At 45.3% G+C, this 24249-nt stretch overlaps 1 protein-coding gene across 4 annotated transcripts in view; it reads right to left on the reverse strand.

Moving 5' to 3' along the window:
* Positions 1-503: 503 nt before the first annotated feature.
* The window catches only part of LOC141110884 (germ cell-specific gene 1-like protein), a 131357-nt gene continuing 107611 nt past the window's right edge, over positions 504-24249 (reverse strand). For all 4 annotated transcript variants that reach the window (XM_073602636.1, XM_073602633.1, XM_073602634.1 and 1 more), the window contains 4 exons: positions 23535-23582; positions 22899-23051; positions 20225-20336; positions 504-998 (listed from right to left, as the gene is read on the reverse strand). In XM_073602636.1, the coding sequence (XP_073458737.1) occupies positions 668-998; positions 20225-20336; positions 22899-23051; positions 23535-23582 (644 nt within the window). In that variant the 3' untranslated portion in view covers positions 504-667. The remainder of the gene's footprint in view (positions 999-20224; positions 20337-22898; positions 23052-23534; positions 23583-24249) is intronic.

A 24249-nucleotide genomic window follows, 5' to 3' on the forward strand; every position in this document is an offset into this window, starting at 1 on the left:
CTGTCTCTTTTCTGCATATGGGGCTGTCTCTTTGTGGGATATGGGACTGTCTCTTTGCTGGATATGGGGCTGTCTCTTTGCGGGATATGGGGCTGTCTCTTTGCTGGATACGAGGCTGTCTCTTTGCTGGATATGGGGCCGTCTCTTTGCTGGATATGGGGCTGTTTCTTTGCTGGATATGGGCGCGTCTCTTTGCGAGATTTGGGCCTGTTGAAATCATCTGAAAGTGCCTCTGAACTTACTTTGGTAAGTGCTGGGTATTTCTAATGTTTTGTGCATTTTACTTAATTGTTTTTTTTAACAATTTTTATACAAATTTCTTGTATAGCCCCTAAATTATACTTGGTTACCTGTTCTTTAAAGGGGTCGGTGCTACAAAGTGTGTAGGGGTAGAGGGATGGGACGGTCCTAGGGGTTGGTAGGGGCGGAGGCAGGTGTAACCTGGGGGGGGGGGGGTTGAGTTCCTGCACCTGTGTGTGTGTGTGTATATGTATGTATGTATGTGTGTGTGTGTGTGTGTGTATATATATATATATATATATATATATATATATATTACACACAAATATATATATACACATTAATTTGTGTGTCGCGTGGAAACACACCATTTAAGATATGATTATGCTTTTATTTTATTGTGATTTATAAACATATATATACTCTGTTAGCACTGTTCACCATCATCTTCTACTTCAATGTTTCTTTCCTCGTCCTTCGTTGCACCAGGCAAATCAGTGATGCTGCCAATATCCACAAAAAAAGGACTTCCAAATCCCTTGTGCCAGTTCAGTGGGTCTTCGAGAGTGCCACTAACAGAGAAGATGTACTTCTCCCAGAGGAACCGCACCATCTCAGAGTCCAGGAACGGGTTGCATTCTCGCACGTTTTTCTCAAAGATTCTCCTCCGATACTTGAACTCCAGGATTGTTTTTGTGTAAGTGTTAAGTGTAAGGACAGAAGCTGACATGCACAGGGTGAAGGACAGCCAAGCCAGACTATTAAAAAGAAGAAAACAATTTAAAATCGAGCTCCATTTTAATTAGCAGAAATGCACTTTAAAAACAATATATTATGCTGAAATCAATAACTTGGGGTTACATTTTTTCTTTTGGTTAAGACATCCCAATGTATGACATGAGAAAGTGGAATGGCTGCAAATGGGAAAAAAAAACAGAATTTCCAGGCTAAATAAATATTGTCTAAAAACATGAGCCATGGTATTCTTAGTTAAATCTTAGTAATGCGGTGTATATCTTTTCGATCACAATCATGAAACAACTCATGTACTCTCTGCGGGAGTTTCCTGCAACGTAACCAGCCAGTGCTGCTCTCTTCTTGTGCAGGTTGATTGCTCTTGTATTCCCCCCCCCCCCCCCTGTAGTTTTTGTCAAAATTCAGTTTTTGAGGCCTCGACTTCATCTCAAACTACTCACCCTGGTCAAGGCTGGATCTAGCTGGTCTGATGTGGGGGTGCAGTAAAAAATGTCAGGGGGGCAGAGAATGGGAGGCCAGCAGGCAGAACAATATACAGAAACAGGAATCAGTAGGGAGGAGTGCAGCAGGTTAGCAGGGCAGTGTTAAATGTGTGGATGGGGAAAGTATTTATTTTTTGTGTGTATAACCTGCTGGTTGAACAAAAAAAAAAAAATAAGATTGACGAATGGGCTGCCTCATTAAAACCATCAACAGTTGAGACAACACCTTGGTCAGGTCTATGTACAGGGGTCAGGAGTAAGTAAAAAAAAAAAAAGAAAGACAACATATAGGGGTTGATTTACTAAAGGCAAAAAGACTGTGCACTTTGGAAAGTGCAGTTGCACACGGCAAGAGCAGTTGCTCCAGAGTTTAGTAAATGAGCAGAGGCTCAGCTGACTTTCATCAACCAATCATGTGCCAGCAAAAATGCTGTTTTTTTTATTTTCCTTGCATGTGATTCGGTATTCTTTGCAAAGTGAAGCTTTACCTCAATTACTAAGCTCTGGAGCAACTGCACTTGCAGAGTGCAATTGCACTTTCCAAGGCGCACAGTCTATTAGCCTTTAGTAAATGAGCACTACGTCCACATCAGAGTCTTCCCTTACCTCAAAGTCTCTGGCTTTCCCCCTAAACATCAGAGTCCCCCCTTACATCCATATCTCCAAAGTCCAACCTCTCACACCAGTGTCTCCAGAGGGCTACCACCTTACATCACAGTCCACAGAATCCCCCCTTACATCAGAGTCCCCCCTTTCATCCTTGTCTCCAAAGTCCACCCTCACATCAGTGTCCCTAGAGGGCTACCACCTTACATCAGAGTACACATAATCCCCCCTTTACAACAGAGTACCACCCCTTACATCAGAGTCTGGCATAGTGCCCCCCTACATATACCCTCACCACTGGTGGGTGGCTGGCGTGAAAAGGCTTTTCAAAAAATCCCCTTGTCACTGGCTCCAGTTCTGATGCTCACATGCCCATGGGCGTCCGCAGGTAGGGGCAAGGGGGAGCGAGTGCCCCCCTCGAATCGGCAAGGGTGCGCCGCAGACTCTGCTGGGAGGCTGCTGCTCTCTGATAGTCTATCCCTTCCTCACCCTCCGATGCGATCGCTCAGCTCCAGCCTCCAGTCCCTGTGCAGACTGTCAACAGTGGTGTACCTATGGGGGGGGTGGTCCGCCCCGGGTGCCACACTTTGGGGGGTGTCAGGACAACTATCAGAGTCAGGACAAGGCAGTGGCGGGTGCAGGGGGTAACCTGTGCTGTGCTGACTCTCTGTGCTCTTGCGAGTCGGCTCTGCACCTGCTGCTCTGTGCCATTGAGCTCTTTACTGCCACCTCTGGCTGCTTCCTGTATGTGCACCCCTCGTGTGTGCCACCTGTAATGTATTTTCACAGGGACATGTAGAAACAGGACATGGGACAAGGAAGACCACCTTATTAGTAGGGGCTGTGGGTACAAGTGAAGGAAGTAGGCTGTTTGTGTACGGGGGGGGGGCAGAGCTGTGTGTGTGTGTGTCTACAGATGTGCGTATGGGGGCCTGACATATATACAGATGGGTGGGGCAGCTGAGTGTGTACAGGTATGTGGGTGGGCTGAGTGTGTACAGGTGTTAGGGAGCTGAGTGCGTACAGGTATGTGGGGGGGTTGAATGCTTACAGGTGTCAGTGGGCTGGGTGCGTACAGGTATGTGAGGGGTTGAGTGCGTAAAGGTATGTGGGGGGGCTGAGTGCGTACAGTTATGTGGAGGGCTCAGTGCGTACAGGTGTGAGGGGGCTGAGTGCGTACAGGTGTGAGGGAGCTTAGTGTGTACAGGTATGTGGGGGGGGCTGAGTGCGTTCAGGTGTGAGGGGGCTAAGTGTGTGCAGGTGTGTGAGGGGGGCTGAGTGCGTACAGTTATGTGGGTGTGCTGAGTGCGTACAGGTGTGAGGGGCTGAGTGCATACAGGTATGTGGGGGGGCTGAGTGTGTACAGGTTTGAGGGGGGGCTGAGTGTGTACAGGTGTGAGGGGGCTGAAAGCTTACAGGTGTGAAGGGGCTGAATACGTACAGGTGTGAGGGGGCTGAGAGCTTACAGGTGAAAGGGGCTGAGAGCTTACAGGTGTGAAGGGGCTGAGTGCATACAGGTGTGAGGGGAACTGAGTGCGTACAGGTGTGAGGGGGCTGAGTGTGTACAGGTGTGAGGGGGCTGAGTGTGTACAGGTGTGAGGGGGCTGAGTGCGTACAGGTATGTGGGGGGGCTGAGTGCATACAGGTATGTGGGGGCCTGAGTACGTACAGGTGTGAGGGGGTTGAGTGAGTACAGGTATGTGGGGGGGCTGAGTGCATTCAGGTGTGAGGGGGCTGAGTGTGTACAGGTGTGAGGGGGGGCTGAGTGCGTACAGGTGTGAGGGGCTGAGTGTGTACAGGTATGTGGGGGGGCTGAGTGCGTACAGGTGTGAGGGGGGCTGAGTGCTTACAGGTGTGAAGGGGCTGAGTGCATACAGGTGTGAGGGGGCTGAGTGTGTACAGGTGTGAGGGGGCTGAGTGTGTACAGGTGTGAGGGGGCTGAGTGCGTACAGGTGTGAGGGGGGCTGAGGGCGCACAGATGTGAGGGGGCTGAGTGCGTACAGGTGTGAGAAGGCTGAGTGCGTACAGGTGTGAGGAGCTGAGTATGTACAGGTATGTGGGGGCCTGAGTGCATACAGGTGTGAAGGGGCTGAGTGGGTACAGGTATGTGGGTGTGCTGAGTGCATACAGATGTGAGGGGCTGAGTGCATACAGGTATGTGGGGGGGCTGAGTGCGTACAGGTATGTGGATGTGCTGAGTGCGTACAGGTGTAAGGGGCTGAGTGCGTACAGGTATGTGGGGGGGGCTGAGTGCATATAGGTGTCAGTGGGCTAAGTGCGTACAGGTATGTGGGGGTGCTGAGTGTGTTCAGGTGTGAGGGGGCTGAGTGATTACAGGTGTGAGGGGGCTGAGTGATTACAGGTGTGAAGGGGCTGAGTGCGTACAGGTGTGAGGGGGCTGAGTGTGTACAGGTGTGGGGGGGCTGAGTGCGTACAGGTGTGAGGGGGGCTGAGTGCTTACAGGTGTGGGAAGGCTGAGTGCGTACAGGTGTGAGGAGCTGAGTATGTACAGGTATGTGGGGGCCTGAGTGCGTACAGGTGTGAAGGGGCTGAGTGGGTACAGGTATGTGGGTGTGCTGAGTGCATACAGGTGTGAGGGGCTGAGTGCGTACAGGTATGTGGATGTGCTGAGTGCGTACAGGTGTAAGGGGCTGAGTGTGTACAGGTATGTGGGGGGGGGCTGAGTGCATATAGGTGTCAGTGGGCTAAGTGCGTACAGGTATGTGGGGGTGCTGAGTGAGTTCAGGTGTGAGGGGGCTGAGTGCACACAGGTGTGAGGGGGGCTGAGTGCGTACAGGTGTGAGGGGGCTGAGTGCGTACAGGTGTGAAGGGGCTGAGTGGGTACAGGTATGTGGGTGTGCTGAGTGCGTACAGGTATGCGGGGGGGCTGAGTGCGTACAGGTGTGAGGGGCTGAGTGCCTACAGGTATGTGGGGGGGGCTGCATACAGGTGTCAGTGGGCTAAGTGCGTACAGATATTTGGGGGGCTGAGTGTTTTCAGGTGTGAGGGGCTGAGTGGGTACAGGTATGTGGGTGGGCTGAGTGTGTACAGGTGTGAGGGGGCTGAGTGCGTACAGGTGTGTGGGCGGGGCTGAGTACGTACAGGTGTCAGTGGGCTGAGTGCGTACAGGTATGTGGGTGGGTTGAGTGTGTACAGATGTGAGGGGGGGCTGAGTGCATACAGGTATGTGGGGGTGCTGAGTGCATACAGGTGTGAGGGGGGCTGAGTGCGTACAGGTATGTGGGTGTGCTGAGTGCGTACAGGTGTGAGGGACTGAGTGCCTACAGGTATGTGGGGGGGCTGAGTGCATACAGGTGTCAGTGGGCTAAGTGCTTACAGGTATGTGGGGGGGCTGAGTGCGTTCAGTTGTGAGGGGGCTGAGTGTGTACAGGTGTGAGGGGGGATGAGTGCGTACAGGTGTGAGGGGGGCTGAGTGCGTACAGGTATGTGGGGGGCTAAGTGCGTACAGGTATGTGGGTGGGCTGAGTGTGTACAGGTGTGAGGGGGCTGAGTGCGTACAGGTGTGTGGGGGGGCTGAGTGCATACAGGTGTCAGTGGGCTGAGTGCGTACAGGTATGTGGGTGGGTTGAGTGTGTACAGATATGAGGGGGGGCTGAGTGCATACAGGTATGTGGGGGGGCTGAGTGCATACAGGTATGTGGGGGGGCTGAGTGCATACAGGTATGTGGGGGGGCTGAGTGCATACAGGTATGTGGGGGGGCTGAGTGCATACAGGTGTGAGGGGGGCTGAGTGCGTACAGGTGTGAGGGGGGCTGAGTGCGTACAGGTGTGAGGGGGAGCTGAGTGCGTACAGGTGTGAGGGGGGATCCGCCCCGGGTGCCAAATGCTCTAGGTACGCCCCTGACTGTCAGATATAGAGCCGGCTGGCGTGGCGCCGCCCACTCAAGTGGACTGGAGTGGTGTAGAAATGCTTACGGAGGACTGGAGGAGGAGGAAGCGAGGAGGATTCGTCGCTGCCTAGGCCTCATCACAGGAAATCCTGAAGTCAAATGGCATACCTTTCAGGAGTGAAGAACCACAGGTAACAGCAGTTACATTAGGAGGAACATAATATATATTGGAAAGTTGGAAGTAGAACAATTATTGCTGGAAAGATGATAACATCTGTCCTGTCCTGAATACAGGTACCCATCTTCCTTCTTGTATTCCTCCATTATCTCTGACTGCAGATATACATCATCTGTCCCGTATATAGAGCTTTATACAGGACAGATGACATATATCTGCAGTCAGTGATGATGGAGGAATATAGGAAGGAAGGTGGGTGTATATAGCTGTATAGAGGACAGATGATGTATATCTGCAGTCAGTGATGATGGTGGAAGGTCTCTATATACAGGAAGGAAGGTGGGTGTATATACAGTTGTGCTCATAAGTTTACATACCCTGGCAGAATTGATGATTTCTTGGCCATTTTTCAGAGAATATGAATATGAATGATAACACAAAAACTTTTCTTTCACTCATGGTTAGTGTTTGGCTAAAACCATTTATTATCAATCAACTTGGTTTACTCTTTTTAAATCATAATGGCAACAGAAACTACCCAAATGACCCTGATCAAAAGTTTACATACCCCACTTCTTAATACTGTATATTGCCCCCTTTAACATCAATGACAGCTTGAAGTCTTTTGTGGTATTTGTGGATGAGACTCTTTATCTTCTCAGATGGTAAATCTGCCCATTCCTCTTGGAAAAGCCTCCAGTTCCTGTAAATTCATCGGCTGTCTTGCATGAACTGCACGTTTTGAGATCTCCCCAGAGTCGCTCAATGATATTGAGGTCAGCAGACTGAGATGGCCACTCCAGAACCTTCACTTTATTCTGCTGTAGCCAATGACAGGTTGACTTGGCCTTGTGGATCATTGTCATGTTGGAATGTCCAAGTACATCCCATGCGCAGCTTCCTGGCTGATGAATGCAAATGTTCCTCCAGTATTTTTTGATAACATACTGCACTCATCTTGCCATCAATTTTGACCAAATATCCTATGAGTTTGTAGCTCACACATCCCCAAAACATCAGCGATCCACCTCTGTGTTTCACAGTAGGAAGGGTGTACCTTTCATCATAGGCCTTGTTGACTCCTCTCCAAATGAAGCGTTTATGGTTGTGGCCAAAAAGCTCAATTTTGGTCTCATAACTCCAAATGACTTTGTGCCAGAAGGCTTGAAGCTTGTATCTGTGCTGTTTGGAGTATTATAAGAGGCATACTTTGTGGCATTTGCGTAGTAATGGCTTTCTTCTGGCGACTCGACCATGCAGCCCATCTTTCTTCAAGTGCCTCCTTATTGTGCATCTTGAAACAGCCACACCACATGTTTTCAGAGTCCTGTATTTCACCTGAAGTTATTTGTGTTTTTTTTTGCATCCCAAACAATTTTCCTGGCAGTTGTGGCTGAAATTTTAGTTGGTCTACCTGACCGTGGTTTGGTTTCAACAGAACCCCTCATTTTCCACTTCTTGAATAGAGTTTGAACACTGCTGATTGGCATTCTCATTTCCTTGGATATCTTTTTATATCCCTTTCCTGTTTTATACAGTTAAACTACCTTTTCCCGCAGATCCTTTAACGATTCTTTTGCTTTCCCCATGACTCAGAATCCAGAAACGTCAGTGCAGCACTGGATGAAAGATGCAAGGGTCTGTCAGGAGTCCAGAAATTCATTGACCTTTTATACACACACACTAATTACAAGCAAACAGATCACAGGTGAGGATGGTTACCTTTAATAGCCATTCAAACCCCTTTGTGTCAACTTGTGTGCATGTTATCAGGCCAAAATCACCAGGGTATGTAAACTTTTGATCAGGGTCATTTGGGTAGTTTCTGTTGCCATTATGATGTAAAAAGAGTAAACACAGTTGAATGATAATAAATGGCTTCAGCCAAACACTAACCATGAGTGAAAGAAATGTTTTTGTGTTATTCATATTCTCTGAAAAATGTCAAAGAAATCATAAATTCTGCCAGGGTATGTAAACTTATGAGCACAACTGTATAGATGTATATACCCACCTTCCTTCCTGTATATAGAGACCTTCCTCCATCATCACTGACTGCAGATATATCTGTCCTGTATACAGCTATATACACCCACCTTCCTTCCTGTATATACTAATACCATCCACCCCCTCTATATACACATACTGTACACCCTCCATACTGTACAGGCCACATTTGATGGGCACAGTGAGGCTGCAATTGATGGGCACAGTGAGGCTGCATATGATGGGCAAGGTGAGGCTGCATATGATGGGCACATGCCTGCGCTTTATGTGATAATGACATTATCAAGGCATTTCCCCATTCTGGCTTGTGTCATGACAGAGATCACTACTCCCTGTCATCGAGTTGAAGCCCATCCCCCCCCACAGTTAGAATCACTCCGTAGGACACACTTAAACCCTTCATCGCCCCCTAGTGGTTAACTCACTGTCATTTACAGAGTAATCAGTGCATTTTTATAGCACCAATCACTGTATAAATGACAATGGTCCCAAAATAGTGTCGAAAGTGTCCGATGTGTCTGCCATAATGTCACAGTCCTGATAAAAATCGCAGATCGCCGCCATTACTAATAAAAAAAAAATAATAATAAAAATGCCATAAAACTATCCTCTATATCTTTTGGGTAAACCAATCAATATACTCTTATTGCAATTTTTTTTTACCAAAACTATGTAGAAGAATACATATCGGACTAAACTGAGGAAAAAAAATGTTTTTTTATATATTTTTGGGGGATATTTATTACAGCAAAAAGTAAAAAATAATGCGTTTTTTTCAAAATTGTCACTCTTTTTTTGTTTATAGCGCAAAAAATAAAAACCGCAGAGGTGATCAAATACCACCAAAAGAAAGCTCTATTTGTGGGAAAAAAAGGATGTCAATTTTGTTTGGGTGCAACGACGCATGACCGCGCAATTGTCAGTTAAAGCGACGCAGTGCCGAATCGCAAAAAGTGCTCTGGTCAGGAAGGGGGTAATTTCTTCCGGAGGGCAAAAGTGGTTAAACTGACACATCTGCATGTCCAACTGACTACATTCCTGCAAGACACCATTCTCAGCAATCCCGGGGCTGAAGCGCTTAAAGTGGCAGTTCAGTCAAAACCTAACCAAAATCTAACGCTACACCTACTCTCAGCCACATTCTAAGACTAACCTATATAGTCCTGTAAAGAAGAAATCGCTATACTTACCTATTCTGCAGCCACTCCGGTCAGGTCCACACTTCTGTATGTGGGAGTGTGCAGAAGAGGCAGCCGACAACAAAAGCCCCATAGTAACTCTATGAGTGACGTCACTTCCCAGGCATGTCCCAGCCTTTGTCGATTTCTCTCCTGCGCACAGCATCCGCTGCAGGAGACCGGACGGGATCGGCTTCAGAAAACGTGTGACTAGCGATTTTTTCTCTTTACAGGATTAGATTAATTTAGAACAGTGTTTCTCAACTCCAGTCCTCAAGGCGCCCCAACAGGTCATGTTTTCAGGCTTTCCATTATTTTGCGAAGGTGATTTGATCAATTGCCATAGTAATTACCACAGGTGTTTCATCTGAGGGAAATCCTGAAAACATGACCTGTTGGGGCGCCTTGAGGCCTGGAGTTGAAAAACACTGATTTAGAATGTGGCTTAAAGTAGATTAAGCGTTTTGGCTGAGCTTCCACTTTAATTTGTAAAATTGTAACCAAGAAATCTTCATAAAGTGGGAAAACAATCCATCAAAAGAAGAACCTCCAAACAATGAGGTATATGTGTTTTATGAACTCAGTGATTTGGATCTCTAATACAAGCAACTGCAGCCACGATCTCCTCTCCACTCCGAACCTAATACCCTGATATAGGGATGAGATCATCCATTTCCAATCTGTCTGGGGAATTTAGCTCAGCCAGAAGTTGGGAACACGCTCTCCGTTAAATGAATATGAAAACAGAAACGTCAATCTCATAATGCAGCATCTTTTATTAAAATCAAAGCTTAAAAATAGAAAAAACAATAAAAGCCAGCACTGGAGAACTCACATGTAAGCCGCTGCTCTATGCGAGAGACAGTAGCCTTTGATGTCAGTGTGGCAAGCCCTGGCTCTGCAATTTTGTTTATGGGGAGGAATGCTGCTGATTACTCAGGTTTTTGTCAGTCCAACATTTTGCTGATGTCTGTAGGTTTAACCTGAGTGATACAAATCAGTGGTTATAAAGCCTAAACATTTTTTACCTTAAAGGGATACTGTGGGCTCGTTTTTTTTTTTTTTTAAAAAACAATCATGTCATACTTACCTATACTGTGCAGTTCATTTTGCACAGAGTGGCCCCGAACGTCCTCTTCTGGGGTCTCGCAACTCCTCCCCGCAAGAGCTTACCCACTCTGGGAAGCTCTCTCCAGAGGTCGTTACCTTGCGGGCGCGCTCCCGTGTGATAAACTCTGCGCCCATAGCCGCCAAGGGTATGACTCGGCCCCGCCCTCCGGCACGCTGCGTCATTGATTTGATTGACAGCAGCGGGAGCCAGTGGCTGCGCTGCTATCATTCATCCAATGAAGATCCGACTAGAGCTCAGTGAAAGCAATGTGGGATCGCGCCCAAGGAGATTCGGGTCTCTGGTAAGTAAAACGGGGGCTCGTGGGGATGGTGACTGCAAGGTGTTTTTTCACCTTAATGCATAGGATGCATTAAGGTGAAAAAACACAAAGCTTTACAACCCCTTTAATACATTCCTTGCATTAAATTAAGGTAAAAAATGTTTAGGCATTAGTATCCCCCCTTACCTCCCCTTTTTCTTATCACTTATCCCTTTTACTGAGCCCTTATTTGATCCAGCATTGCGCACGTCTGCAGCTCTTCTCTCCTCTCACTTCCTAGTCTCGCTGGCTTTGCTGAGGCAGTGGGAGCCAATAACTCCCACTACGGCCAATCAAAGTGACAAGGAAGCGGGTGGCGAGGCAGAGTCCTGCTGTCTGTGTCAATAGATGTAGATAGCAAGACTTGGGAGCGAGCTCGCATGAGTGCCCCCATAGAAAGTGGCTTTCTATGGGGGCATTTAGCGGAGGGGAGAAGCCAGGAGCACCAGCGGAGGACCCTAGAAGATGAGGTTCAGGACCACTCTGCGCAATACCATTGCACAGAGCAGGTAATTTTAAACCTGTTTGTTATTTAAACAAATTAATGAATGAATACAAAGTTTCCTCTAAATGGTTGGGTTGGTTAGTGTGACATCATCAGCCTACCACTCTGACCCAGCCAATCAGAGAAAGCTTTGTTTTCATTCACAGAATACAAAGCTGACGATTACTGTCTGGGCACCACTCAGACCAACTCTAATTTTGTTCCATTTGTGAGACAGGAAGTCTCTGTCTCACAGCTGGAACCCAGCATTGTGTACTATATGCAGCTGGAGCTATATGCAGTACATACAGTGCTTAGAGCCAATGCAGCAATTAGTGAAGAAAATAGTTAGTTTGGACCAGCCTGGTCCAAAAAAAAACAATTTAAAGTAAAAGAAAACATGGAAATCAGCTTTAAAGCTGATCTCCATGTTCCCTGTGACTTTAAATAGTTTGTTCGAACCAAGCTGGTCCAAACTAACTATTTTCTTCACTAATTGCTGCATTGGCTCTAAGCACTGTATGTACTGCATATAGCTTCAGCTGCATATAGTACACAGTGCTGAGTTCCAGCTGTGAGACAGAGACTTCCCGTCTTTGTCTCCGAATTAACTATTTCCTTCACTAATTGCTGCATTGGCTCTAAACACTGTATGTAATGCATGTAGCTTCAGCTACATACAGTACACAGTGCTGGGTTCCAGCTGTGAACAGAGACTTAAACAATATTGAGTTGGTCTGAGCGGCGCTCAGCCATTCATATGCAGCTTTTGTATTCTGTGAATGAATACAAAGTTTCCTCTGATATGCTGAGACAGAGAGGTGGGCAGATGACATCACGACTAGGGTTGCACCGTTACCACTTCTTTAAGACAGAATACAAGTACCGATATTTTTTTTTTCCAAGTACTCGCCAATAACTTGTTTTTAATGTCATGCAACAGTTTTCTAAGCACAATTTAATTGGTCATTGCTGACATCATTCTCTGTGCAGCACAGATTAAGCCTATTGTGGACTGTCATTGGAGTGTGGTAAGAAATGATCGCATATTAGGTACACTATTACCAGAAAGAGCAAAGGTAATTTATAGAGTAGCTCCCTCCTTGAGGAGTGAGATCGCTCCCAATGTTATTGACCCACCTGTTCGAACATCCTTCTTTCACAACCTGATTGGGTATTACCCATGCAAGAATTGTACAGTTTGTCAGTTCAATACATGTGGAAGACGTACGACTAAACATTTTACATCTACCATCACTAAATGCACATACCCTAGTAAGCATTTTTGTACGTGTGCCACCACTAATATTGTGTATCTGTTGACTTGCCCCTGTGGCAAACAGTACCTTGGTCGCAGCATACGTTCGTTTGCCACCAGGGTCACTGAACATATTACCAAGATAAAAAATGGAAGTATTAAACATACTGTTCCTCGACAGTATCGTCAATTTCACAATCGAGACCCTAAAGGGACGGAGTTTCTTTTTATTGATAGATTCATTTCACCCTGGAGGGGGGGCGCCATTACTAGGGGTGTGTCTAGACTTGAAACGTATTGGATTTATGAGTTACGATCCCACTCCCCAATGAATGTGGAGTGGGATATTAATGCTTTTATCAATGGAACATAATGTCAATATTCCATATATCAACATGTGATCATCATTCATTTATTTTTATTTTATGATTTATTTTTATTTATTTTATTTTTAAGTCTATTCACTTTTATTTTTATATTTATTTTTATTGTAAGTTTTTGGTACCTATATTAATCTAGTTTTAGATACATTTTAAACAGTGTGATCTATCTGATTGTTATGTACATTAGTTCAGTAATATCGATAATGTACACTTTTGTTTTAAATATGTCATTGTAATTGTAATTTTTGGTTAGCTATGTTGTCGATTTATATGTACGGCTTGTGTGGTTCCAACTTGATTTGACACCTTATACTGTTGATCAGTTGGAATTATATTCCGATCTGACAATTAAGATCTATTTCTGGCATTATTTGTTATAGAAGTGTCACTGAGATGTTGTCGCACATGTACGACGTATTGTCATTTCGCTCATCACGTGACTTCCGGCCACGTGATACGTGTCATCAACACTATCCTAAAATGAGGCTTGACACGCACTTACTTCCGGGTCCGCCGACGGGGAAGTGACATCTGAGATTTACATCTCAGAGTGAGGCTTGGTTCCTCACGTCCTCCCCATTGCATACACAGGAAACTGTACCTGACCCTGGAAGTTGTGCGGGCCACAGTGAGGTGTGGAGCGCACTCGTTTTTTTTACCAGGTATACCAGTAGCTTTTCAGTATTTTAATAGTTCCTTTGATTTTGGGGGGCATACTCTATTTTAATTTAATTGACCTAGCCCTGATATAACCTCTATTTAGGCCACATTAACTAAGCAATTTTCGTTCAGACCAGAAATGGCGCAAATCCATACCAGAACTTCCAGTCATCAATTATTGGGGCCACAAAGCCTGTTTAGGGCAGTTGTTGGCAGTCACACCCCAGATGACGTTGAAGCAGATGAAACGCGTCGGACTGAGTTCTGCCAACATCATCGTGCCTTTCCATGTCTTCTTTTGAGCTTTTTATGTACTTCTGAAACGTGAGTGTTCCTGTTACCCTCTTTTTTATTAAATTAATTTTAAACGATATCACACTATGTGGAACATTTCTTTGATTTTTGGTTTCATCGTGTGAGCAAGAGGATATCCTCTTTCCCTCCTTCTCTTCATTTGAACCTCATCCCCATGTCCATTGTGAACCTGCCGCTGACCAGTACCAATTAAAGTCCAAAATTGTGATTGAGGCGATATGGATCCTTGATGGTTTTCCAATATATACGGTGTTCATCACCATTAGGGATGAGCTTCACGTTCGAGTCGAACCCATGTTCGACTCGAACATCGGCTGTTCGCTCGTTTGCCAAATTGCGAACGTTATGGGCCATTCGTGCCAAATTCGTCACGGCCCATAATTCACTGCGGCATCGCAGTACATTGCTGGCTGATGATTGGCCAAGCATGCACTATGACCTGCATGCTTGGCCAATCACAGTGCCATCAGTAGAGAGAGCTGTAATTGGCCAAAGCCAGGGTGGCTTTGGCCAATTATGGCTCAAGGGTTTTAGAACTGCATGGCGGCCCTGTGTAGTGTGCTCCAGCGTGCTTAGATAGACAGAGAGACAGTGTCATTTCATTTGAGTTAGCTAGATTAGGCAGGACAGTCAGTGAGTTAGCTGCACTTACAGTGTATTGTGTATATATATATGCATCCCAGGTGTTGTATGTATATATATATATATATATATATATATATATATATATATACACACTGTATTCAGTTTAGCTAGATCCATTCCTGTTATCTTCCTACTGACAGGCAGGCTTGTCATGTTACAGTATTTACAGCTCCCTGAAGAAAATTGCTGGTGTTCTTTTGATCCTATTAGTACCACAGTCAGGCAGCTAGACTATTTAGAGTTAGTGTAGTGCGTCCTCCTCACAGTGTTCAGTTAAAGCTACAAGTTAGTTTAGTGTGACCTCTGCACAGTGTTCAACTAAAGCTACAAGTTAGGGTAGTGCGTCCTCCTCACAGTGTTCAGCTAAAGCTACAAGTTGGTGTAGTGCGTCCTCCTCACAGTGTTCAGCTAAAACTACAAGTTAGTGTAGTGCGATCTCTGCACAGTGTTCAGCTAAAGCTACAAGTTAGTGTAGTGCGTCCTCTGAACAGTGTTCAGATAAAACTACAAGTTAGTGTAGTGCGACCTCTGCACATTCAGCTAAAGCTACAAGTTAGTGTAGTGCGTCCTCCTCACAGTGTTCAGCTAAAACTACAAGTTAGTGTAGTACGACCTCTGCACAGTGTTCAGCTAAAGCTACAAGTTATTGTAGTGCTTCCTCTGAACAGTGTTCAGCTAAAACTACAAGTTAGTGTAGTGCGACCTCTGCACAGTGTTCAGCTAAAGCTACAAGTTAGTGTAGTGCGAGCTTTGCACAGTGTTCAGCTAAAGCTACCTGTAGAAGGTCGGTGGTGTTTTCCTGATCCTATCACTACCGCAGGCAGCTAAATAAGCTACAAGTTAGTTTTTTGTGAGCTCTGCACAGTGTTCACCTAAAGCTACCTGTAGAAGGTCGGTGGTGTTTTCCTGATTCTATCACTACCGCAGGCAGCTAAATAAGCTACAAGTTAGTTTTTTGCGAGCTCTGCACAGTGTTCAGCTAAAGCTACCTGTAGAAGGTTGGTGGTGTTTTCCTGATCCTATCACTACCGCAGGCAGCTAAATAAGCTACAAGTTAGTTTTTTGTGAGCTCTGCACAGTGTTCAGCTAAAGTCACCTGTAGAAGGTTGGGGGTGTTTTCCTGATCCTATCACTACCGCAGGCAGCTAAATAAGCTACAAGTTAGTTTTTTGCGAGCTCTGCACAGTGTTAACCTAAAGCTACCTGTCGAAGGTTGGTGGTGTTTTCCTGATCCTATCATTACCGCAGGCAGCTAAATAAGCTACAACTTAGTTTTTTGAGAGCTCTGCACAGTGTTCACCTAAAGCTACCTGTAGAAGGTTGGTGGTGTTTTCCTGATCCTATCACTACCGCAGGCAGCTAAATAAGCTACAAGTTCATTTTTTGTGAGCTCTGCACAGTGTTCAGCTAAAGCTACCTGTAGAAGGTATGTAGTGTTCTCATACTACAGGCAGGCAGGTGATTTTGCTAGCTGCAGTATCAATATATATATATATATATATATATATATATATATATATATATATATATATCCCAGCTTAGTGCAGCTACAGGCCATTAATATGTCTGGAAGGCCAACAAGGAGAGGCAGACAGTCACAAGCCAAAAAAAGGGGGCAAGCAGGCTCTGTGTCTTGAGGCAACAGTGCTGGTCGTGGAGACGGTGCATCCTCACCAGCATGTGGCCGTGGGACACGCTTGGCCTTTTTTTCGGCAGCTGGCCGTGTTGAGCCGCAACATGCGGAAGACTTGGTCGAGTGGATGACCAAGCCGTCCTCATCCTCCTCATCCTCTCTCACCCATGCTCAGGGTACTTTGTCTGGCAAAGCAGCTGTCAACGCGGCCTCTTCCCTCGGCTCAATGGCATCAGTGACTCCTTCCCTAGCCCCACCATGTTCTCCTGAGGAGTCCATCGAACTGTTTGACCACAGTGTTGGGTACATGCTCCAGGAGGATGCCCAGCGTTTAGAAGGCTCTGATGATGATACTGAGCTAGATGAAGGCAGTAACGTGAGCACGGACAGAGGGGGTGCCCAAGAAGGACAGCAATCTGGCAGTCATGCTCCCCCTGCTGCAGCATACTGCCAGGTTTGCTCCAGTGATGAGGAGGGAGGGGATGATGAGGTCACTGACTCAACGTGGGTGCCTGATAGGAGAGGGGAGGAGGAGGAGGAGGCAAATCACCAACGAGGCAGGATGCCCTCCAGAGGCCAGCCTAAGGGCAGCACACTGACTGCATCACACCCCAAAGCTCCGCATGTGCAGGGCGCTGCTGTCTCTGTGCGTTATTCCAAAAGTTCTTTGGCGTGGGCCTTTTTTGAGACGAGTGCATCAGATCGCACCGCTGCTATTTGCAACATATGTCTCAAGCGTATCTTGCGTGGCCAAAACATCTCCCGCTTGGGCACCACATGCTTGACCAGACATATGTTGACCTGCCATGCAGTTCATGGGCAAGCGTATCTAAAAGACCCACACCAAAGAACAAAGAGGACCTCTCCTTGCTCCTCATCAGCTGAGATCTCCAACCCCACTATACCTTCAGTCCTCTCTGAGACCTGCACTGTAGAATTAGGTGTGTCACAGCCAAGTACTTGTGGGCAATCTGCTTTCGGTACACAGACGTCAGATTGTTCCAGGCAAATTTCCCTGCCCCAGCTGCTGCACCGCCGAAAGAATTTCGCTCCCAGCCATCTACATGCCCAGCGGTTGAATGCTAACTTGGCAAAATTGCTAGCACTTCAACTGCTGCCTTTTCAGTTGGTAGACTCTGCCCCCTTCCGTGAGTTTGTGGAATGAGTGGTTCTTCAGTGGCAGGTACCCAAACGCCACTTTTTCTCACGAAAGGCGATTCCGGCTCTCTACCGGCATGTGGAAGGCAATGTCCTGGACTCGCTGGACAGGGCGGTCAGCGGTAAGGTGCATATTACCGCTGACTCATGGTCCAGCAGGCATTGACAGGGACGGTACCTAAGTTTCACCGCGCATTGGGGGACTCTGCTGGCAGCTGGGAAGGATGCAGGACAAGGTGCAGTAGTGTTGGAGGTTGTTCCACCACCACGCATCCAAAATGCCACTACTAATGATTGTGACACACCTCTCTCCTCCACCCCCTCCACTTCTCCTTCCACCATGGCCTCTTCCTGTGCTTTGTCCTCGGAACCAGCGGTGCTCCGTAGCCGTTCAAGGGGCTACGCAAGTATGCAGGCCAAAAGATGCCATGCGGTGCTTGAGCTGGTGTGCTTGGGGGACAGGAGCCACACTGGGGCAGAGGTTCTGTCAGCCCTGCAGGGGCAGGTTCAGAGGTGGTTGACACCACGCCAACTTAAGGCAGGAATGGTGGTTTGCGACAATGGCACCAACCTCCTCTCTGCCCTCCAACAGGGACAAATGACCCATGTGCCCTGTTTGGCTCACTTCCTTAACTTGGTGGTGCCGTGGTTCTTGGGCAGGTACCCGGGCTTACAGGATGTCCTGAAGCAGGCCAGGAAAGTCTGTGTGCATTTCCGCCGGTCATATAACTCCAGTGCTCAGCTGGCAGACCTCCAAAAGGAGTTTAACCTGCCCAAGAACCGCCTAATCTGTGACATGCCCACCAGGTGGAACTCAACGTTGGCCATGCTGCAGCGGCTGCACACGCAGCAGAGGGCCATCAATGAGTACCTGTGCGACTATGGCAACAGGACAGGGTCAGGGGAGCTTGTTTTTTTTTTCTCCACGCCAGTGGGCCATGATCAGGGATGCATGCACTGTCCTGTCACCATTTGAGGAGGCCACGAGGATGGTGAGCAGTGACAGTGCATGCATCAGTGACACTCTCCCCCTTGTCCACCTGTTGGAGCACACGCTGTGTGGAATAATGCACAGGGTACTTGAGGCAGAACAGAGGCAGGAAGAGGAGGACTTCCTTAGCTCTCAAGGCCCCCTTTATCACCCTAATATTTCACAGCAGGGCCCGTTTCTGCGCCCACCAAGACCGAGTGAGGACTTACAGTGTTGTGGCACTAGCACCACCACCACCAAAGGCCCAATTTTTCAGCCCCTGTTCAACAGGGGCATGTAATTACAATTCTTGATCTAATATTTCACAGCAGGGCCCTGTGAGGGCTTACAGTGTTGTGGCCACAACAACACCTAAGGCCCAAATTTCTGCTGAGTATATAGGGCAGGCCCCTACTTTCAAACATCCAACTTACAAACGACTCCTACTTGCAAACGGAAGGAGACAACAGGAAGTGAGATGAAATCTACCCCTAGGAAGGGAAATTCTCTCCTGTAAGAGTTAATATGGGAAAAACGTTTCTCCTTTCCACTGATGCTTTATCACCAATCCTTGTTTCACAAAAAAACCCAAATTTTCAAAAAACATTTGTCATTGGGACAAAAAGTGAGCTGAAATCTTCTGAAGAGGAGCACAGACAGTAAAACAAATGTCACAGGGGTGATAACCCTTCCCTATGTTTTCCAAAAAGCTTAAAATAGATTTTTTGGCTGAAGCTAAACACGTTTAAAATGTACCAGTTCAAAATTACAAACAGATTCTACTTAACAACAAACCTACAGTCCCTGTCTTGTTTGCACCGCCTGTATACTGTTGTTCAGAGTATATAGGGCCTGGTGGCCCCACGCCTTTCCTTTTTTTAATTTAGGTGCAGGGTTCCCCTTAATATCCATAGAAGACCCAAAGGGCCTGGTAATGGACTGGGGGGTACCCATGCTGTTTGTCTCACTGATTTTCATCCATATTGCCCGACATTACATTAAAGCCGCAAGCAGTTTTAAATGACTTTTTTTCCTTTAAAAATGACATTTTGTGCAGGGACTGTCCTAAGCATGGAAAACACGCGCCACTTTACAGGCATACTATAGACACCCCCCAGGTACGATATTTAAAGGAATATTTCACGTTTTTCTTTTAACTTTAAGCATCATTAAAATCACTGCTCCCAAAAAAACAGCCGTTTTTAAAAGTTTTTTTTGCATTGATACATGTCCCCTGGGGCAGGACCCGGGTCCCCAAACCCTTTTTAGAACAATACCATGCAAATTAGCCTTTAAAATTAGCACTTTTGATTTCGAACGTTCGAGTCCCATAGACGTCAATGGGGTTCTAACGTTCGTGCAAATTTTCGGTCCGTTCGCAGGATCTGGTGCGAACCGAACCGGGGGGGTGTTCGGCTCATCCCTAATCACCATAAGCCTGGTTGACTTAAGTGGTATAAACCCCTTTAAGTCTACTGCTCCGGTAAGCCTTCATACAATTGGTGGCGGTTCTTCTGACAAGACTTTCTTTACACTATGTTTCCATTTGATGTCATCTGTTCCATTGATGGTTCTGAGATGTTAGCCTACTGACAACGTTCATTAATGCCAGGACTTTTTTGATTCAATTCATTTTTTTTCCTGTCACTTAACATTTTCACTTGGTGGACATTAATCACATGTTTATATTTATTTTGTGGTGTATTTGGTCACATTTAATACTGTCACTTCTCAATAGTATGTATAAGCGCTGCATTTTTTCTTTTTAAGCAAAAGGATCATGTTTTTCAAGTACACAAGGCTGTATGAGACTTCATCAAAAAGAAATATCAGGATCTTAAGAGAAAGACTTTTTTTTCTAAGATACTGAAGATTAGATTCACTTTGACGAGATATTCTTTATTTGCAATTTTATATTCACTCCATATATAAATGACACACAGAGATGCTCAAAACTAGAAGCTTTGACGGCAACATTATTTTTACTTACCCAAAAGACCAGCCATAATACCATGTCTGGGGTCTCCAGTCCTTGGGACCAAGATTTACAGTCACCTGGAACACAGTCATGTACATCATATGGGCGACCATGCCAAGAAGACCTAATAAACAGAGGTAATTTACCATTATTTTTTGCAGGTATAAATGATGAAAGACAATAATCAGCATAGCAAATGTAAGACACTTTTACAGAATATCAGATGACACTTAAAGGAAATCTCCCCTAATGGCTTTAAGCTGTTGAGTAGGATGTGAAATAGTAAAATAAAGCCGTGTGATGTCCTGCCTGTGTATAATTTTGGCATCTGCTCCAGGATCCAGTCCTGCTTCAGTTACCTCTGTCTGCAATACATTTTGGACAAAATAAGACTTTCTAAATGCTGGATGCAGAACACAAGGTGCTGCAAGGTAGGACCTATGGTTAAATCAGAAAAAACTGAAGCATGGGGTTGAGTAATTTCACCACAGGTTCAATGTGTGGACAACTATAAAACAAAGCAAACGCTGAGGAATTCAGTATTCCAGAGACAGTATTCTTGTCTTCCCACCTTACACCTACATATCCCTAACATAAATGCAAGCAGTGTGGTCATCTGCTCTATCTTGGTTTCTTTGTTAATATACTGAAAAAGGTATGTACTGAAAAATCATAGATATATAACAAGTGGGGCATGGACTGTACATGTTAATCCATAACATAACAGTTACAATACCAATGCCACATCTCATTCCTATATAGCACACAGTGTACATCCAACCCCTTTATGCCTCTCTTTCCTTTAATATTATGACTAGTGCTAAATTGATCTGGCCAGATAATTAGGAACACATATACATAACTTCAAATAAAACTTAAAAAAACAGAGGAGGAAAGGGGGCTCTGCTATGCAGATAGTTGTCGATCAAGGGGACCAATATCAGTTCAAAAAGGGGGTAAATAAGTAGAAATCGGAGTTACATAAGACAATAATTGCTAAGGGGCATTAAACTGCACTCATTATTGCATACAGACATTTTTACTGTAAAAAAGGGTGTAGGGGTGGAGAGTGATATTAAGCAAAGGGCACGCTGGCTATTGTCAAAGGTGGAACACCCAAATATTCTTTTTGTTTCTAAAAAAAAAAAATGAACAGACTCTTTCAATTAAATGGCCATAAAAAGAAGAAGAAAATCTTTAGGAAAATTTCCATCAGTTTCGATCATTTGTGTACACCCAAAAGTGATACTTTAGTTTCAGGTCATACCTGTTTTTTTTGTTTTGGGTACTCCAAAGCTCTCCTACTATAACACCCAACTCAGCAAATGACTACTGGGAAGTTTTAGGCATTCCTGTACACCTTTGCATAACCCCGTGTTGTATTCTTTATCATTTCAAATAAAAAAATCTACAGGGATAGGGACCTCTTCTTGTAATGGCCACAGCAGGTGTGCTGACCCAGAAACATAAGCACATATATCCAAACAAGCATGGAAAGTTATAAGAAATTTCAAGGTGGTTTTCCTTATCAGCATTTACCAAAAACTGAAATATCAGTTTGAGGTAGACTGACTCTGTTACCTATCCCAAATATTCAACTGTCCAACACCTGCAATACACTAAATCTAATGTCAGCAAAAATGAAACTGGTCACCCAAACTATTGCTAGTATTACATTGGTGACCTAATTCTGAGCTTTTGGTCCATCACCCTACTTAAAAATATTGGAAACGGTATCTGTAGGTGCTTTCAAACTCACTGAGATATTTTGCAGGTACATACCCCAGTGTGTGTTTATAGAGTATGAACAGTCATTTTTTGTGGGATTGGCCACTGTGATCCAGAACCATAGGCTTTGTTTGTAAAGGTTTATGGATTTATACACAGAAGAAGGGGCAGCGTTACCACATCAAGAAAGGCTGGAGGGTTAGAATTTGAGTTTTAAAGGACAACGACATCATAACCCTATATTTGAGTCTTACCATGTTTCCTTCTTAGCGAGACCCCCCACCAGAACTTCAGGTCCCAGAACTATTTTGGTCATTACAAAGCCAAAATACAGTTCCACACTACAGGTGTATTGTAAAGAACAAAGAATAAAAAGATACATGGAAAAACACTTTCAATACAGGTTTGTGGGAGGGTAGAGGCAAACAGATTTATTGACAGGTTATAAGAAAGTCCACGTGATGTAATCTGACAGTTCCCATCAAAAACTGAACAATACATTCAAGGTGGAGCTGAATATATTTTTGTTTGCTGTAAATTACATTTGTATCATGTCCACCTAGGGATGTGACAGGCGAACATTGACGCACATTGTGCTAAGGCAGCCAATTAATCTAGGAGAAAATGTACCTGCATCACTTTCTGGGATATGTGTCACAGTGAGAGCTAGAGTTAGAAGCTGATTGGTTGCCATGCATGGCAGTTGCAGATTCTGTCTGTCCCAGTTGGTGTGCTTTAGAGAAAGTGTCTTTGCTATTACTATATACTGTATATATGTTGGGTATCATTCACAATAATGGATAATACTTTCATATTTCATGGGAAGTCAGGAGGAAATACTAGGGAAAGAGGATCACAAAGAAACTAAAATAAAAAATATATGATCATTTCAAAAGTATAATAACAGTACAATGGCATGTCATCACAAAGTATGTTTCTGCTACTAATGACATCTTACCTGACAGCACTGTAATGACGGCAGCAAATGCATTAATTTTGAGGCCATCTATGAAATTACTGGAGGTGAAAAGTTCTAAGCACATGAGTAGAAAGCCAAGGCTTAACAGGATAATGTAGAGAAACTCTGAGATCACCGACAACCACAGGACACCTGCATCAGAAGAAAAGGATGAATCATTTCTAAATACTCTGGAGAAGCCTGCAGTCTTACCTCATCTGCCACTATCAATATGCATGAAAGGGACCCAACACATCCAAGTCTGTTTTGAAGTGATTTTTTGTTCTTCATTTGCAGCTGCTCAGTCTAAGGGCTTTGTCACACTGGGGACTCTCTGCTACGTTCATGTGTTACTGAGCATTGCCTCCACTCCCCTGCCAGTGAGCGTGGAAATTGTAACAAGCAGGCGCTAACTGGGTTTTGTATATGGATTGCATGGATCGACAGCATAGCGGCCTGAACAATGTCTAGTCTATTGAGGGTCCTTGTGACCCCCCGAATTAGTCATGGCGAGAAGCTAGATTGTAGAGTCATGTCGAAATTACTTATTTATTACCAATTTATCACAGATATGTATTTCCAGTAAGTCCCAAAGCACTGATTGCATGATTGCATCCTTCCAGAAGTATTGAGTACCTTTTTCCGACTCTGGTGATAATTCGATGAAGCTACGGCATGACTCCTCTAAAAGTAAAATACAAAACAGAGTGAACACAAAATATATAACATGTGATGATACATTTAGAAAAAATGTAAAAATAAAAACATTGCAATTTTTTTTCTAGCAAAAAACTTATCACTTTTTATCCTTTCACTTCCTGTCCACATGCACTCCATCATTGGCTGCATTGCATGTCTCAGGGTGGGTTTCCTGGTGTTGACAATGGTACCCAATGTCTGTGTAATATGTATTGAAAAGGCCACTTGTAGCCATCAGATACCCAATCGGACAGGGTGGCAATGCAGGAGAATAATTGGTATACAGAATGCTGGGTCTATACAGTATACTTTAAGTGGGTTTTTTAAATAACAGACATGTTATACTTACCTGCTCTGTGCAATCCTATTCTGCAGAGCAGCCCCAATCCTCCTATTCTGGGGTCCTCTGCCGGTGCTCCTGGCTCCACCGACTGCCCCCATAGCAAGCTGCTTGCTCCTGAGTCCTGCTCTGGGTGTCCACAGGACTCCCTCATCACTGGCTCTGATTGACAGCAGTGGGAGCCCTTGCTTGGCCTTGTATCTGAGCCAATGAGGAGTGAGAGCCGAGAGGGCCGAGAGAGCCTCGGCTCTCATGCACATCATTGAATCCAGATCAGGTTTATTTGCTATCTGTTACCCCAGTTGGGATATT

This window comes from Aquarana catesbeiana, linkage group LG10, assembly GCF_042186555.1.
Source record: "Aquarana catesbeiana isolate 2022-GZ linkage group LG10, ASM4218655v1, whole genome shotgun sequence".
In the NCBI taxonomy this organism is placed as follows: domain Eukaryota; kingdom Metazoa; phylum Chordata; class Amphibia; order Anura; family Ranidae; genus Aquarana; species Aquarana catesbeiana.